At 52.0% G+C, this 17,717-nt stretch overlaps 1 protein-coding gene across 1 annotated transcript; it reads left to right on the forward strand.

Annotated features, from left to right (window-relative positions):
• The first annotated feature begins 1,089 nt into the window (after positions 1–1,089).
• On the forward strand, positions 1,090–17,699 carry PI4K2B (phosphatidylinositol 4-kinase type 2 beta). Its single transcript, XM_061548696.1, has 10 exons — positions 1,090–1,488; positions 2,897–3,143; positions 4,426–4,626; positions 5,602–5,733; positions 6,973–7,126; positions 7,881–7,948; positions 8,530–8,668; positions 11,649–11,782; positions 12,056–12,115; positions 12,997–17,699. The coding sequence occupies exons 1-10, from the start codon at positions 1,184–1,186 to the stop codon at positions 13,183–13,185; spliced, it is 1,629 nt and encodes a 542-aa protein (XP_061404680.1). The 5' UTR covers positions 1,090–1,183; the 3' UTR covers positions 13,186–17,699.
• Positions 17,700–17,717: the final 18 nt, after the last annotated feature.

Consider the following 17,717-nt stretch of genomic DNA (forward strand, 5'->3'; position numbering starts at 1 on the left):
ACGGACCACGGGGATCTCCCCGGGACGATAGAGCAGCAGCAGACAGGACTCAACCTCGCATTGGTCCTTCCACCCAACCACTCACACTTCCACTCACCCACTCGTTCAACAACCGCCGTTCACCACTGTGGTGGTGACGTCACGGCGTTTGTAAGCCAGGTTAGGTGCACGTTGAAGCCACGTGAAGTGTCGAAGGCTCTCTGGCAGGTCACGGGACAGATCCAGGTGTTATGGGTTAACTGAGACGACTGGCAGATGCACCCACTGTGCCAACTCACTGCGTTTTATCCGCACGGCGTTTCGCTCGTTGCGAGCGTCGCTCCTCTGCCCTTTGTTGTTGTTGGAGGGCGACTGCCTCTTAACTGCTCAGCAGCTTCCTTCACGAGAGGCCTCCTCAATACTGGCGGATCTTGACACCGCTATCATCGGCAAGTTCACTCAGCTCCACGTGCTCCTGTACCGGCATCAGTCCATCTCTTTTCTCTCCCATCCCGTGCCCGTTTAGTCCGCTCTATCCGGCCGAACAGAAGCTGCTTGGGCATGCGGTGGCTGCTGGGCATGCGGGCTACGTGGGCCAGCCAATGCAGCCTCCCCTGCTGGAGGAGCTCAACCATTATGGGGACTGTGTCCCAAATCTTTCAGGATCCGTGAATTCTTCACCCACCGGATCTATAGCCAACGAACGCCATTCGCCACTCCGTGGCGGCGACGTCATCGCGGCGCCCGTGCCAAGCCAGGTGCACTTTGAGCCACTCTATGACCCACTAACCTCGCATGACATAATGACGCACTGAAACACGTCGGCTTAGGCTGTTGATAAATCACAATGTCGTAATAGGACGCTCTGGCGCGCAGATCATTCGCGTGGAAACTACGTCATCACGCACCGCTTTAATCTCTCCTCCATCGCAAAAACACATTCGAGACATCGGCACGCACACCAGACCGCACGGTGCACGCCGTGACGTCACCCTCAACACGAGGCTCTGTGACGTCACCACTAACGCCACGTGCGCCACGACGCCCTCGCGCATTCCTTGCCAACTCGAGGTGACATGACGTCATTTCTCAGCCCCGCCCTCCCAACAGGAAGCCACCGCCTCTGCACCCCTCTCACCATAACCACTCGACCAAGTTGCCGTGTCCACAGTTCGTCTCCCTGCTCCCCCCCCTGCCCCAAGCCATGATGATGAAGGCTCTGAGAGACCACGAAGACGACGACGACGGCGATGAGGAGGATGAGGTGTTCGCCGCCGCAGTCGCCGGGTCCACCGCCGCCGTCGCCGCCGCCGCCTCCGGCCCTGCCGCGGTCCCGGGCCGCTCGACCCCGCGACCCGCCAGCCTCGCCTTCTCCCGGGTCGGGTTCGAGCCCCAGGCCGGGCCCGGCGCCGCCGTGAGGGTACCGGAGTCTCCCCCGGGATCTCCCGGCCGCGACGGCGAGAAGGAGCCGCTCCTGGCCGCCTCGTCCGCGGGGGACCTGAGGGGACGGTGGGTGCACCTAGTCTGGCACGAGTGTGGCGGTGACGTCATTGTGTGTGTGTGTGCCTTCGCCTTTAGAGGGTGTGGGGTGTGTGAGTGTCTATGGGTGCACCAAGCCTGGCACGAGTGTGGTGGTGACGTCAATGTGTGTGTGTGTGGTGTTGGCCACCATAGGTGCTCGCGAGAGCACTTGCTCCAACAGTCTTAATGCTGTACGTGATGTCTTTGTGTATGAGTGTCAAAAGGTGGACCTAGCCTGGTATGAGTGTAGCGGTGACGTCACTGTGTGTGTGTATATACTGTACAGTATACGTGTCCGTGATCGTGTATGCATGGTGTGTATGCGTGTCTGTGAGTGAACCTAGCCTGGCACGGCCGCTGCTGGTGGGAACGTCACCGCGAAGTGTGTCTCTGTTGTGTGTGTGTCTGTATCAGCGTCTGGGTACACCTAGCCTGGCACAAGCGCGGTGGTGGTGCCTGAGCATGTGTACACGTGGTAATTTTTTGTTAACGCAGTCGCTGAGCAAAGGCTCAGAGTCCCAAAGCGTCAAACGGCCAGTAAACAGGCAGCCCTATCAAAGATGAAACCGATAAAGAGGGGGACAGTAGTAACCATGGCAGTAGTAGTGATAGAAAAGTTAAGTGGTTGAGTGGATGGGTGCGTGAATGGGTGGGCAAGTGAGTGGATAAGTGTGTGTATTAGTCGGCGAGTGAGTGAATGGGTGAGTGTGCGACTGAGTGAGTGGTTAAATGAATGAGTGGGCGAGTGAAGTGAATGGGTGATTGGGTGAGTGATTGAGTGAGTGTGTGCATGAATGAGTGGGTGAGTGAGAGTGTTGTTGTGACCTGCAGTGCGGTGTTGCTGATGGTTGAGAACACGTTGTGGGGGATGAGATGAAACAGTGTCTGGTAGACCAAGTCTTCAACACGGGTGGAGGAATCCAGTGTGAGAATCCGATGAGCTATAAAGCTCTTTTTCACAGATGTCCTTTAGGGGCGGGTCACAACATTACAAAAATAAACAATACAAAAACACAATAGGAGTGCAAAGTATAGGAAAGGTAAACTAATCACTAAAATAATATACAAATTAAACTGAACTATTTTATTTTACCAGTTGAAGCCCACTGAGCTTTTAGCTTCTTTTTCTGAAGCGACCTGGCCACAAATGATAGCTCAACAAAGTGGCTTATCATGTGGAAATGTATAGCAGCCAAATAATCTTAATAATCTAAATGCATTTTTCTAAATGTGGAAGGAAAAACTGGAGGTCCCAGTGAAAAAAATCTACATGACCACTCCAAATATACAACAGGCATGAGGGTTGGGATTGAACCCGTGACCTTCCTGGTCTTGCGGGGTCCTGTAGAGGTGCTCCCAAAGCGTGCTTGCTCACGTCGGTGCCTCCATCCGGCAGGGACGGTCAGCTGTGCCCTACAAGTCCCTACCACCACCACTACCTCCACCAGCACCACCACCACCGGCGCGACTCCCCCTCGTCTCCGCACACTGCCGCCGCCCCCGACTCTTTGAACGCGTTCCCGCGTGACCAGCAGTTCTCGGAAGTGGTGTGCAGCGTGGAGCGCGCCATGGAGGCCGGCGTGGAGCCGCAGAGGATCTCGCAGGGCTCCAGCGGCAGCTACTTTGTGCGAGATCTGTCAGGGGTGAGAGGTCGTGGGGCAGGGGTTGGGGACACTACTGAAGATCCCACGTATAGCCTCCACAGACTATTGGGGCAAGTGCTGCTAACGACCCACTGCCAGCACCACACCTAGCCACCTTTCTCTCTGGAGTGGTGATGTTTACACATTGCACCAGTTAATCATTTGAGGCTGGGTTGACCTAGGGGAGGCCCAGGACCAGTTAAAATATTTGCCACTGTTATTGGTCATGAGTGGGAATCGAACTCGCATCGCCAGGTTTGCAGCGCAGCGTACTAACTGCTACACTACCGCCCACCACATATACATATCATACGCACACCTATACAAGACAAAGTTCCCCTGTTTTGCCTTTATAGACTGTTGCGGGCAAGTGCTGTTAATGAGACTCTTATAAAGGCTGTTCACTGCACACGAGGGGGTGGGTGATCAGCACCATGCCCGGCCGCCTTTCTCTCCCCATTGGCGATGTTTATACTTTACATCGCATCAGGTAATCATTTGAGATGGAGTTGGCCTAAGGGAGGCTCAGGACTGGTTCAAATATTCGTCACTGGTGTTGGCCGCGAGCGGAAATCGAATTCTCGTTGCCGAGTTTGTAGTGCAGTGCACTACCTGCTGCACCACCGTTCCCCACATATACATACACACACCTACACACATCTACACACAAACACGAACATACATACACATGTATGGCACACAGAAACACACACATGTACACATGGACCCACATAAAGACACACACACACTACCACATCCCTCCACCACAGCGCCCCACTCCCCCAGGAATCGAATTTGGGGTTGCCTGGTTTTCAACGCAGATCGTTAACCACTGTGCTACCATTCCCCTCAGACTCCCCTGAGGGGTTGCAGAACAGATGTCAACAGAAACACACATATCATTCACTTCATTTTACTCTGCTTACTCAAAAAAGTCTAAAAATTCTTCAGGAGGGTCCTGCCAAGTATTTTTTTACAGTAGTGGGGCGAGGTTGCTTCTTTGTATAACCTGATTTGAGTATCTTGCGGGTATTTTTTGATCATTGGGGATGTTTTGGTCCAATACCAACGATGTTGTACATCTTTTTTTTACTATGGGAGGAAACTGGAGAAACTGGAGAACAGAGGGGGGGAGAGAGGAGAGAGAACATACACAAACTCCATGTAGATAGACACCCGAGCCAGGAATCAATCCCTGGGTCCTTGTTGTTGCGGGGCGCGAATGTCACCACCCGGCCCCCATTGGGGATTGTTGTCTCTGCACGCGCGACACCGTGCGCAGAAGTCCGTGGGGGTGTTCAAGCCCAAGTCTGAGGAGCCGTATGGGCAGCTCAACCCCAAGTGGACCAAATGGTTGCAGAAGCTGTGCTGCCCCTGCTGCTTCGGCCGGGACTGCCTGGTGCTCAACCAGGGCTACCTGTCCGAGGCTGGCGCCAGCCTCGTCGACTCCACGCTCGGCCTCAACATCGTGCCCAAGACCAAGGTGCGGAGATACACGGCGCATAGTGGCGAGGGGGGAGCCGGGGGGATGGACACGGTGGTGGGGTGAGGGGGGGAGACGTTGACTGGGGGACACGCACATGGACACCCAAAGATCCCCCGTATAGCCTCAACAGGCTGTAGAGGCAAGTGTTGATAGCAAGCAGCACCTAATGAAGGCTGGCATGGCACACGAGGGGGTAGGCAGCCAACACCACGGCCGGTCGCCCATGTCTTCCCAATGGTGATGTTTACACATTGCACCAGGTACTCATTTTAGGCTGAGTCGACCTAGAGAAGGCCCAGGACCGGTTCTGATAATAGTCACTGGTGTTGGCCATGAGCAGGAATCGAACTCTGGTCACCGGGTTCATATGCAGCATGCTCACTGCTACACTACTGCTCTCCACACGGATACACACACAGGGACAGACATGGATACATTGTGGAGAGACGGGGGGACAAACACGGGGACATGGAGATGGGAGAAGTGGTAGAGAAGGAGGTTCCGTGTCTCCTGTGCAGCAGCTGCAGGATCTGGCGGAGTGGAAATGAGTTGGTAGCGGTGAGGTAAGGTGGTGGTGGGGGGGGGTGTTGATGGTGGTGGCGGTAGTATCAACGACTTGGGCTATGATTTCATCTTTATCTTGGTGGAAAACACGAAGATGAGCAAATAGGTTTAATAAGGGGACAAATGGGAACAGGGGGAGACGCAGGGTGATGGAGGGGATTGATGGGGGATCAAGAGGAGATGGATCGAGGACTTGGTTGTGGTGGTGGGATATGTAGGTGGTATGGCTGGAGAGTGAGGCATTTCACTACAGTTGTGAGTGTGGTGGTGGCGTGTGCAGGTATTGTGGCTAGCGAGCGAGTTGTTTCATTTCGGTTGTTGTGATGGTGGTGGGTGCAGGTGGTGTGGCTACCATGCGAGGCGTTTTACTACGGTTTGTGGTATTTGTTGTGGTGGTGGCGTGTGCAGGTGGTGTGGCTAGCAAGTGAGGCATTTCACTACGGAGCCATCGACCGCGCCAAGTCACGTGGCAAGAAGCTTGCGCTGGAACGAGTGCCGGAGATCGGACGCAGATTCCACAGAATCGGCCTTCCGCCTAAGGTATGTGCTTGTCGCCACCTTGTAGTGGTGAATTACGTCATTGTTATGTGTGTTGCGTAGGGAGTGGTAGTGTAGCGGTTACCGCGCTGCGCTACGAACCCGGCCTCCCCTGGATAGACTCGGCCTCAAATGAATACCTGGTGTGTTTGTGTAAAACATTGCCACTCGGGAGACAAAGGTGGCCGGGCTTTTTTGCTGGCCACCCACCCCCTCGTGTACCTTCCCGGCCTGTATAGGTGCTCGATAATAGTACTTGCCCCAACTGTCTTTTAAGGTTATAGGGGGGATCTTTGTCTTTGTTTCATGATTTTGTGGGCAGCGGTGGCTCAGTGGTTAGTGCACTGTGCTACAAACCCAGTGACGTGAGTTCGATGTTCACGATCAGTGGAAAATATTTGAACCGATCCTGCGCCTCCCCTCAGTCAACTCAATCTTAAATAACTACCTGGCGTGCTGCATAAAATCAGCAGAGGGGATACAAAAGCGGCCGGGTGTAGTGTTGTCCACCCACCCCCTCGTGTGCCATGTTGGCTTTCATAGGTGCTCGCTGAATAGCACTTGTGGCAACAGTCTTTTAAAGGCTACACGGGGGATCTTTAACTTTGTGATTTTGTATTCGAGTGTGAAATTTGGTTGCGAGTGTGAAAGTGCGTGTGTATGTGTGTGCAGTGGGGAGCAGTAGAGTAGCGGTTAACACACTGTGCTACGATCCTGGTGACCCGAGTTTCCCGCTGATGGCCAACACCAGTGGTGAATGTTTGAACTGGCTCTGAGCCTTCCCTAGGTCGATTAGGCCATCGGCGAGTGCGTGGTACGGTGTGAATACATCAGCACTGGAGAGATAAAGGTGTCGTTCTGTCCACCCACCCCTGCTTGTGCCATAATCGCGAACAGTACTTGCTTCAACGGTCTGTTCAGGCTATATGGGGGATCTGTGTCTTTGTGTGTATCTGCGTACGTGAATGGGGAGCGGTAGCGTAGGGGTTAGCGCACTGCATCGGGAAACCAGCGATCCGAGTTCGATTCCCGCTCATGGCCAACACCAGTGACGATTATCTGAACCAGTTGTGGGGCTCCCCTAGGTCGACTCAGCCTCAATTGAGAAACTAGTGTGGTGTATAAACAGCCGCTGGGGATACAAAGGTGTTCCTGCCTTCATAGGTGCTACTCGCTAACAGCACTTGCCCCAACAGTCTGTTAAGGCAATAGGGGGGGGGGGGTCTTTGTCTGTGTGAGTAGGTAGGCTCTCTGCAGCTGTTCGTGGAGGGCTATAAAGATGCCGAGGATTGGCTGCGACGCTTCGAGGTGGAGCCCCTGCCAGAGAACACCAACAAGCAGCTGCAGCTTGAGTTCGAGAAGCTTGTGTGCCTCGACTATATCATCCGCAACACCGGTGCGCTCGCCACCATCGCACTTATACCGACACGTAGCGGTGGCACACAGTGGTGACACACAGCGGGGACACAGCGGTAACACAGAGGTCACACGCAGCACTCGCACAGACACGCAGTTGTGGCACACAGTGGAGACACATAGCGGTCACACACAGCGGTGACACATAGCGGTCACACATAGCGGTCACACATAGCGGTAACACAGCGGTCACACAGCACTCGCACTGACATGCAGCGGTAGCACACAGCAGTGACGCACAACACTCATGTGGACACAACAGTGACACAGTATTGACAGACATGACTCATACGGACACACAACAATGACATATAGTCGTGACACAACTCTTGCATAGACACACAGCAATGACACCTAGCGGTGACACACGTGTAACAGACAACACTCATAGGGACACATCAGTGACACACAGGAGGGGCACACAATCCTCACACGGACACAGCAGTGACATGTTATTATTTATTGTTATTGTACTTGTTTATCCAGCAAAGCATCACGGAGTCTCATGACTCTTTTTCTGAGCGATCCTGCCAGGTTTTTTCAGTAGACCGTGATGATGCTGCAGTGTTGTACTTTAATCCGAATTGAGTATTTTAACACTGATATTGCAGCAAGACATGACACTGACATAACACTGACACACAGTACGTACACGAACCCATAGCCGCTAACACTGACCCGTTACAATTCTCGTTGTGATGGTGTGAAATGGTGGCTGCGGCTGGCGGTGTCAGACCGTGGCAATGACAACTGGCTCATTAAGTATGAACCTCGCAAGGAGACGGACAAGGACAAGGAGCAGGTGAGCGAGTCACGCGCACAAGGGGAGTCTCCCTGTCTGTGTGTGCGTGCGCGCGTGCGTGTGTGTACTCGTGTGGGGAGCGGTAGTCAAGCGGTTAGCGCATTGCGCTTCGAACCTGGGGGCACAAGTTCGATTCCTGCTTACAGCCAACATTGGTGTGTATTATCTGAACCGGTTCTGGGCCTCCCTTACGTAGACCACCCACCCCCTCATATCATGCTGGCCTTCATAGTTCCTCACTAACAGCACTTGCCCGAACAGTCTGTTGAGGCTATACGGGCGTTCTTTGCCTTGTGTGTTTATGGTAGTGGAGCGGCTAGTGCGCTGTGCTTCGAACCTGGCGACCCGAGTTCGATTCCTGCTCACGGCAGAACATCAGTGACGATTTTCTGAACCAGTCTCGAGCCTCCCCGAGGTCATCTCAGCCTGCAATTAATACTTGGGTACAGTGTGTAAACATCACCACTGGGGAGACAAAGGCGACCGGGAGTGGTGCTGGCCACCCACCCACCCCCTCATGTGCTGTGCCAACCTTCATAGGTACTGCTCGTTAACAGCACTTTCCCCAATGGTCTGTTAAGGCTATACGGGGGGATCTTTGTCTTGTACCCGTGTGTGCGGCCACACAGGAGGCTGTGGAGCGGGAGCCGGCCGTGAGAATCGCGGCGATTGACAACGGCCTTGCGTTTCCCTTCAAGCACCCGGACTCGTGGCGAGCGTGTGAGTGTCTCCCTTGGCTCTCCCGTCTACCTCACCTAGCTCTCTCTCTCTGCTCCTATCTCATGTTCCAGCTCCACGCAGTAGGGGAGCAACACTTTCCCATCCACCCAGCCTGCCACACAAGAGTAATGTTCGTCACATGAGCTGTAATTACGTCGTGATATAATTTATTTTTATTTTTTACCTACGTGACCTTACCGAAAAAACCAAAGAAGAGCGAGATGTTATGTTTAGACAATGGGTCTCAATGTGAGTCACTGGTGACTGAGCTGAGACCGTAACTTCACTACACTTGAGATCCCAGTTTAATGACAAGCCGGTCTCTGTGGGTTTCAATGTGTTTCTGTGGGTCTCTATGCGAGTCCATTGGTCTCTTTATGTGAGTGGTTGGTGACCAGGCTGAGGCCATCAACTCGCTACACTTGAATCCGGTTGAAGCCTAGACGAGATCCCAGGATCTCAGCAGTGCCGGCTCAACGCTCTGACCTCTGTGCCACCCGGCCCCCCGCTTGCGTGCCGGGTTTTGGAATGCATATTTGCGTGTGTGTGTATGTGGAGGTCATGGTGGAGCAGTTGTGTAGCGGTTGGCGCACTGCGCTAGGGCTGAACAATTTTGGGAAAATATCTAATTGCGATTTTGCTGACCGATATTGCGATTTGATTTGCGATTAGATTTTTTGAAGTCAAGCTTCAGTTCAATATTCACTGTGTACTAGATTTTAAATGTGATGGAGCATTACCACATGATACCATCAAAATATGAACTGCTCTATATATTCTAATGCAAGTGGAGTGGATTCAACTGAGTCGAAGATGTACTTCTTGGAGGCAACACATTTATTTACACCCAACACATTAACACAAAGGGGTTACTGCCCAATCTTGATTTGAAGCTTTCGTGACTGCAGGAATCCATACTCTTTGGTTCTTTCAGTAAAGTCACGTAGGTAGAAAAATTAAATAAAAAATAATATATTACGGCGTTTTGATCACAACACAAGCGGTCGTCCTCAGGCGGAAAAAATAATCCAGCAGTGGAACTGCTGAACCAGCAAGAGAGCTGTTACAACAAGAGGTTAAATATGTGGCGAAGGGCAAGCAGGCCGGGTCTGAGCTGGAAAGGAATTCCATCCCCGGACGCAAGCACGTCAGTTGTATTAATGGGGGAGATGAGGGAGAGAGAGATTAGGTAAAGAGATGAGCATGAAATGAGCTTCCGTCGCAGCATAAGAGTATCGTCTCCGCATATGCTCACAACAGCAGTGTTGATGGGAGATCAGCACTATGTTGCTGGGAGAGATTAGGCATAGAGATTAGGGGGATTAGCAAGTTAATGTCATGTCTATGTGTAACACAAGCTGCGGCGCTGCCAACTGCTGTGAGAGGCAAGTGCGTCCATGCAAGAGAACCACCGCAACTGTGGTCGCGCCAGTGAGACACAAAGCCCATCACACAGCCAAAACCATCGATACATCGAGGCTAAGGGAGCAGAGGTGGCCATGTTAGTGAGACCCCAGCCCGTTAATGCAGAGGCACCTAACAGGGCATTGCAACTCAGAGAGTCGGAGATAGCAGCCAAACGGCAGGGAAGAATGGAAGCACCATAGCAAGTTACGACTTTGCTTGGTTAAAATTTCTACATGAAAACATTCGCGACCACTTGTGATAAGGGAGAACCCATAGGGGTACCTTCATTTTGTTTGTAGAATGTACCATTCCAGATGAAGTTAGTGTTGGTAAGGCAGTGCCTCACCAAAGTTGGTACATCAGGATTTAGTCCATGTTGGACCAAGTCTTCAATGATTGCTATGGTGTCAGGTACAGATACCTTGATGAACAGAGAGACTACATCGAAGCTGACAAGCAAATCATCTGGAGACTGAAATGTCCTTTATTAGAGAAACCAAGTGAGCTGAATTAAGTACTGCTGAGGTGGTCTTGCCCGTGAATAGAAGCAGGGTCTCAGACAGAAATCGGGCCAATTTGTACGTAGGTGAGTTGATGGTAGAAACGATAGGACGGAGTGGAGTACCTTTTTTATGGATTTTTGGAAGACCATAAAATCTGGGTGGTCTAGCAGCCGAAGGGTTTAGAGAGAGCTGCTTGGTCAGTTTGATTAGAGAAGTCGAATTAGTGATGATATTGTTGGTTTTTGTAGCCAGGCGTTTGGTAGGATCTTTGTTGATTTTAGTATAACTGCCATCATTAAGAAGGTCCTGGATTTTGTTGTTGTATGTGGTTTTATCCATGATGACCGTGGTATTTCCCTTGTCAGCTGAAAGGATGACAATGTCATCTCTCTTTTTCAATTGAGCGAGTTCAGAGTGCTCATCCCTGCTGGGTTACTGCCCCTTTACCAGATAACCTATGGTGGTGGACCACCAGGCTAACTACGCTAGTTACTGGGAGTAGCTACAATGGACAGGACCCTGGCTTGGTTCCTCATCCACGTGTTGGTGACTTAGATGCACGCCGCTTCCTGTGAGTGGCTGGCTGATGTGCCATCCGTTGTAGAAGTGCCAAGGGTCATCCAGAGGCTGAGACCAGGAAAACGCCCGGCAGAGATGACCTGTCAAGTGAATTGCTGAGGGTGGCGTTTGTTTGCACGATACACCAACTCTGGCACAAGCACAGTGGTGATGTCACCGCCACTTCGTGGAGGACGACAGTTGTTGTAACGTGTATTTTTGTGTGCGTGTGTATATGCTTCCTGTATTTGTGTGTACACGTGTTTATATACACGTGTTTTTGTGTATATATAAATAACTACGTGTATTTGTGTACGTGTGTGTACACGTGTGTAATACAGATGTATAAGTACACGCGTGTATTTGTGTGTTCACGTGTATTTTACAGATTTTTGTATACCTGGCCTGGCACCGGTGCCGTGGTGACGTCACCGTCACTTCGTGGTGAATGGCGGGTATTGGTATTATACAGATGTATAAGTACACGTGTGTGTGTACACGTGTATGTGTAGATCCGTTCTACTGGGCGTGGCTGCCCCAGGCCAAGGTTCCCTTCTCTCAGGACACGTGTGACCTCGTGCTGCCAAAGATCTCCGACATGAACTTTGTGCAGGACCTGGTGGAGGATCTCTACGAGCTGTTCAAGGCACGCACATCCCAGCGGTGGCACAATGACACTGACACGATAACACTGACAGTGACATGATAACACTGACAGTGACACAGACACAGTGACACTGGCACAGTGACACTGACACAGTGAGGGTGACACAGTGAGACTGACACGATAACAATAACACAGTAACACTGACACAGTGACACTAACACGATAACACACAAGGGGTTGTAATTTATAATAATTACGACGATGCTGTAATAATTAATCATGTTTGTGTGTGCGTGCTGCTCGGTGCTGTAGGAAGACAAAGGATTCGACCGAACAATTTTTGAGAAGCAGATGTCGGTGATGAGAGGACAGGTGAGGGCGGACTGCCAAATTTACGCGCACATTGCAGCAACATCGGCTGCCGCTCGCCACTTGGTGGTGGTGATGTCATCACAGACGGCGATTTGTGCCAGCCTAGGTGCACGTTGAAGCTATCGTGTGAAGGGTGGAAGGTTCACTGGCAGGCGGTCACAGGGCAGACTCGGGTGTGTTATGGGTTGAATGACTGAGATGACTGTAAGATGCACCACTTGCGCTTCCCACTGTGCCAACTTGCGGCATTTTAGCTGCCCGGCGCTCCGCTTAGTGTGGATGCTCTACACCCTCACTTGTTGCTGGAGGGTGACTGCTTACAGTTTTCCAGCAGCATCCTTCACGAGCCTCCACAGAGGCTGATTTAATCACCGCTGGTGTACTGGTTATTGCCAAGTCTCCATCAGCTTGAACATCTTTCTGTACCGCATCAGTCCATCTCTTCTGTAATCCGTTCTGCATCCGTTTAGCCCCTTTATCCAGCCAAACAGAAGCTGCTTCTTACCTCTATAAAAATCCCCTGTGCAGCCTGAACAGACTGTAGGGGCAAGTGCTGGTAACGAGCACCTATGAAGGCCAGATTGGCACACAAAGTGGTGGTGGTAGGGCCAGAACCACTCTTGGCTACCGCTATCTCTTCAGTGCTCATGTTTTACACTGCACACGGGTCCTCATTTAAGACTGAATCGACATAGGGGGTGCCCAGGACCAGTTCAGATATTCGCCGGGTTCATAGTGCAGCGTGCCAACCGCTACGCCACACACACGCACACACACACACTCATGCGTGCACACACAAACACTCATACACTCACACCATCTCTCCTCAACCGTGACTCCCCTCTTCCGCGTTGTCCCCGCGTCCCCCTTGCTGTCGCCAGATCCTGAACCTGACGCAGGCTCTGCGCGACGGACGCTCCCCGCTGCAGCTGGTGGGGATGCCGTGCGTGCTCATCGAGCGCAGTGCCGGTAGCGCCGGGGGTGGCACGGGGGGCTCGCGCATCCGCACACTCAGCGACGCCTTCACACAGACCTTCAACAGCCGCAAGCCGTTCTTCTCGTCGTGGTGATGTGCCGCACGACCGTTAATGGCGTGACGCCACGGGGAGTGGTGACCTTACGGGGAGTGATGCCGTGGGAGTGTGATTCCACGGGGAATGTGTGATGCCATGAGATGGTGTGGAGCCACGCGGGAGTGTGTGATGCCATGGAGTGTGTGATGCCATGGGAGGATGTGACGCCATGGGGAGTGATTCCATGGAAGGGTGTGATGCCATAGGGAGTGTTATTTAACGGGGAACGTATTTGGGAGAGGGTGACTGGTGGTGGCATCTGTCCTCCAGCGGTGAGATGGCTTCGTCTGGGATCGTTCGGCCATCACTAGTGGAATGATTACATTAATTGGCTTCACCTGAAATGAATTCAGCGATCCCAGACCGCAACCATGAAGCGAAACGGCTTTAATCTGAGAACGGGGTCGTTCAGCGATTTACAGGCAAGATCGTGAAAGTGATATCGAATAATCCAAAGCAATCACCGGAGAGAGGTCGTTTGGCAAAGTCACTTTATCAGTAACCAGTTCGGTCCTGCGATCACGAGGCAAGGTAGTTTTGGCGATGTCTTTACCTTAAATGCATCTGCCGAGCCATTACTGGAACAGTCGCAAGGACGGTCATTTGCTCGTCACTGGAGCACAGTTAATGTGCAACATCACGGTCATTCCACACCAGGTCGCCATGCGCCGCGGGAAGGAATGTCGTTGGCGGAGGGAGCTCCTCGTTAAGGCGTGCCCGCCCAGCTGGCATGCACGGGGGGCGGCCGGTAGCAACTCGGCACTCAGCCGGCACGCGCGCGCTCTGCACGAGCCCTGCAGTTCACCAATCAGCGCGCGCGCTTATAAGCGCTTAAAAACGCCAACTCATTTATCTTCTCGTTTTTTATTTGTACAAATTTCTGATCAAAAGCGTGTTATTTTTCGTTATTATTGTGGTATGTTGCCGTATTATATTAGATGTAGCAGGTCGCCAGATGTTTTGCTTTTTCTTGTTTTGGCCATCGGTAATGTCACTGTGGAGTAGTTAAGTTGAGGTTGGCATTAAGTCGAGGGACATGTGCTAAAGGTAGACCAATGCTAAGCCGAATTAGGACCAATTATACCTGCAATTAGTCAACTCTCGATTATCCTGGGAAATGAGGGGGGAGAGGGGCGGGCCCGAATAAAACGACAACATGGATAATGCACCACGTACGTAGTAGATTAGGCTACAACCCCCTAATAGACGTTTGCCTTTGTGTAGCGAGGGTGAAGACGCAGAGTGCGTTGTCTATTGTCATTGCTTCTCAAAGGAACCGGTTTACTTCCAGACGTGCTCGTGGTCACGCAGGCACCAAGTCACTGGCCCTTCGACGAGTAAGGAGAGGATAACTGACAGAAGGGGCTCGTACAAAGACATTCATTTTGAAGCACGGATAATTAAGAGCTGACCACACGTGGTTCACAACGGACCTGATGTGTGACGCAAGGACCAATCGTTATCGCCGTATGCGGGTCAGGCCAGCAGCAATTTCCTCCCAGCGACTGGATGAATTGTCGCAGTATTTAGGATCTTCGATTCGGGGAATCGATTATTTTATTTTTCCTCTGTCCGTAACTTTTAGTTTGTTCTGTCCGGAAACATTTGCCCCCCTCCGTCGCATTGATTGATTTCTTTCCATCGGTCTAAAATGCGGCGTAAACCATTGGGGCGAAATAACTTTTCAGAGCCCGATGGGTGGGTCGCGTGTGGTGGTGTAAATGTGGGAACTCTCGCCTCTTCAAACATTGTCTGGCCAACGTCACGGAGGAGGCAGCATACCGGGGGCTCTCCAGAGCTTCTTCAAGTGGAGGCGCTTTCGCCAGCAGTGGTGTGGGCAGGCAATTTCAGGCCTGCGTTTTGACATCTTTTACATTTATTTAGCCTGGGTGAGGGCCCGTTGAGAGTCGTCGCCATCCTTATCATTAGCCACGATTAATAATAAACTGCTTAGTTGCAGGTGCCCCCCCCCAATCCTCTGCCATTTTTCAGTTTTGCGATGCAACAATCCGTCTTGCTGCCTTGCCGCAAGTTTGTTTCTTCCCTCCGTCTCCGCGGTGGTGGACGTTAGCGCTTGGGCCTGTTCCCTTCTTTGGCTGCTACTCGGTCATTAAGACTCGACCCCCGGCCTTCATTCCTGCCAATTCCACTTTACTTTTCTGTCACCATGGCGTCATTAACTTGCGGTGGGGTGGGCCTTGCCTGGCTTGAAAAACCGCAGCAGGTTGCGACGGCAACCCAGTGGCATCGGTGAGCGGCGCTGCGCCGTGCTGATGAATATGGGACGGCGAAACCAATGGCGAAGCCATGTCGTATTCTGAATAAAATATTCTTAAAGCCAGTATACAAGAGCACTGTACCTGAGGTGCAGCTTAGATTTACACAGACGCCTCTGTAATTATTGTTTTTTTTTACCGGCTTGAGTCCTGTGAAAGCAGCCCAGCTGCAACCAACAATCCTGTGCGATGCGTGTGACGTGTGTAAGCGCGCGCACACACCGGTGGCTTAGCTGTTGAGTGCGTAGGCAGTGCAACTGCACCGGGGCCCGGGCGCTGGGCTCCGAAGATGGGGGGTGGAGGGGGGATTGGACAAAAGTGTGCCAGCGTCATGGTACAAAATTAATCCTGATTTTTTTAAGTGATTAGAAAATTACTTAATAGGGTAAAACCACATAGCTGCGTCGCCCCCCCCTACTCTGGCAGACGAATGCTGACTTAGCAGGTCGGTGCTGTGCACACTACCACGTCGAGACAGCTGCCTATAGGGGTGGGGGGAGGGGGTCCCCTTGGCTATATTGCAGCAAGGCGTTGGAATGTTTGAGATGAGCTGTGATGCAAGACACTAAGTTGCTGTGAAGCGGTGTGCCACTAAACACACAAAACACGTGCCCTTGCACCAGGGTCCATGCCCTTGCACCAGGGTCCTTGCCAACAACATGGCACCACTGGATGTTATTACTCTGGTGGTGGAAGTACTTGTTGGGGTGGGGTGACTTTAATATCGACGGGAAGAGGAGAGGGTGACTCAGGTCTCTTTGGGATTGCCGTATACGTTTACGTGGGTGGGGAGCGGTAGTGTTGCGGTGAGCTCACTGCGCTACGAATCCAGCGACCCGGGTTCGATTCTCGCTCACGGCTGGTCATGGGCCTCCCCTAGGTCGACTCAGCCTCAAATGAGTACCTCTTGCGGTGTGTAAAAACATCGCCACTGGGAAGACAAAGGATCTTTATCTTTGGGGGGGGGGTGGGGAAGTCGCCGTTCACATAACGATGCCAAAGTTTGTCACGACTAGTGCCTGCCGTTTCCAGCCGAGAGTCTGGGTGAGAAAAACCGGGACGAGAGGAGTTTTTGGGTTTCAAGTCCCACCCCGTGGTGAAACTTCACTGACGGCTGTGGGTTGGGTGGACGGGAACAATTGATGCCTTGGACCCCGTCAGTCACTCATTGCTGTGTTTCCTTTGAAGTTCGGGCTCATTTTCTCGCTGGATTGGTCGCTGGTAAATTGGAGCATTGTGCACACGAATAGTAGTAGTAGCCATAGCGAGAGGCTTTGATCGATGTGGTGTTCCATGTGCAAATATATAATTTGGGGCAGACCCAGCTGAAATTAAGCCCTGCGTTGTCGTAAGCAAACTGACGTGCACATGTTACGTTTTTTTAGGAAAGTTTAACCCAGTTACGTAATCGTCGGCAGGAACCCGTTTCTACACAAATGAGAGCCAACCAACGTTTCTCAATCAGCCGCGGGGGGCGTCTTGAAGAGATTCGCACGGCTGCAAATTGTATGCAGATAACGCATGGGTTCCAATTGTGCTTGTGACAGTCTCTTTAGTTCACCATTGGTCGAGCCCCGTCCACTGCTGGATGAACGCCTAAAGCTTTCACCATTTCTCATGCTCCCGCGATGGAATTATTTATCGAGCTCCGAGCGAGCCGGTTTCATCCGCGGCGAACGAACTCGAGAGGAACGGACCGCTTCCCATATTTTGGCTGCCACTCCGTCCTTAGTCTCGACCGCCGGCCCTGCACTGAGGACACCGATTTAATTGCAAGGTTACATCTATCGGCTAAACTACTTGCGGTGGGAACAAAGCCAGTGACTGCACAAAGCAAAGGGCATCATTGTAGAGCAAATTTAAGTTCTTAACTTAATTCGGCCCGAATGAACGGTGGGCGTTATTAATTCACATTCGAGGACTGTCACGTGGTGAGAAGTGCCACTCAAAGGCGAGGCTCACCGCCCTTGTCGACCCTGGTTCGCACCCCGTATAGGGTTGTGGGCTATGAATCTTAAGACCCCCCCCCCCCCCACCCACAAGGGTCATATGTTCCATGTGTGTCAGTGTGCGGGCACATGCGTGTGAATCTGCACAGGTGCATATTGGGGCGTGCACGAATGTTTACACGAGAGTGTGGTGGAGTGATTGTTCAGATGTCAAAAATATTAATATTTGCCATGAGATGACTTGTGGGTTCCTATTTGCCAATGAAATAAAGGCGCATTGAAATAATCCTGCTGGTCCCTCGCA

Source organism: Lethenteron reissneri, chromosome 2 (genome assembly GCF_015708825.2).
Source record: "Lethenteron reissneri isolate LAM-NWPU_2019-01 chromosome 2, ASM1570882v1, whole genome shotgun sequence".
NCBI lineage: Eukaryota > Metazoa > Chordata > Hyperoartia > Petromyzontiformes > Petromyzontidae > Lethenteron > Lethenteron reissneri.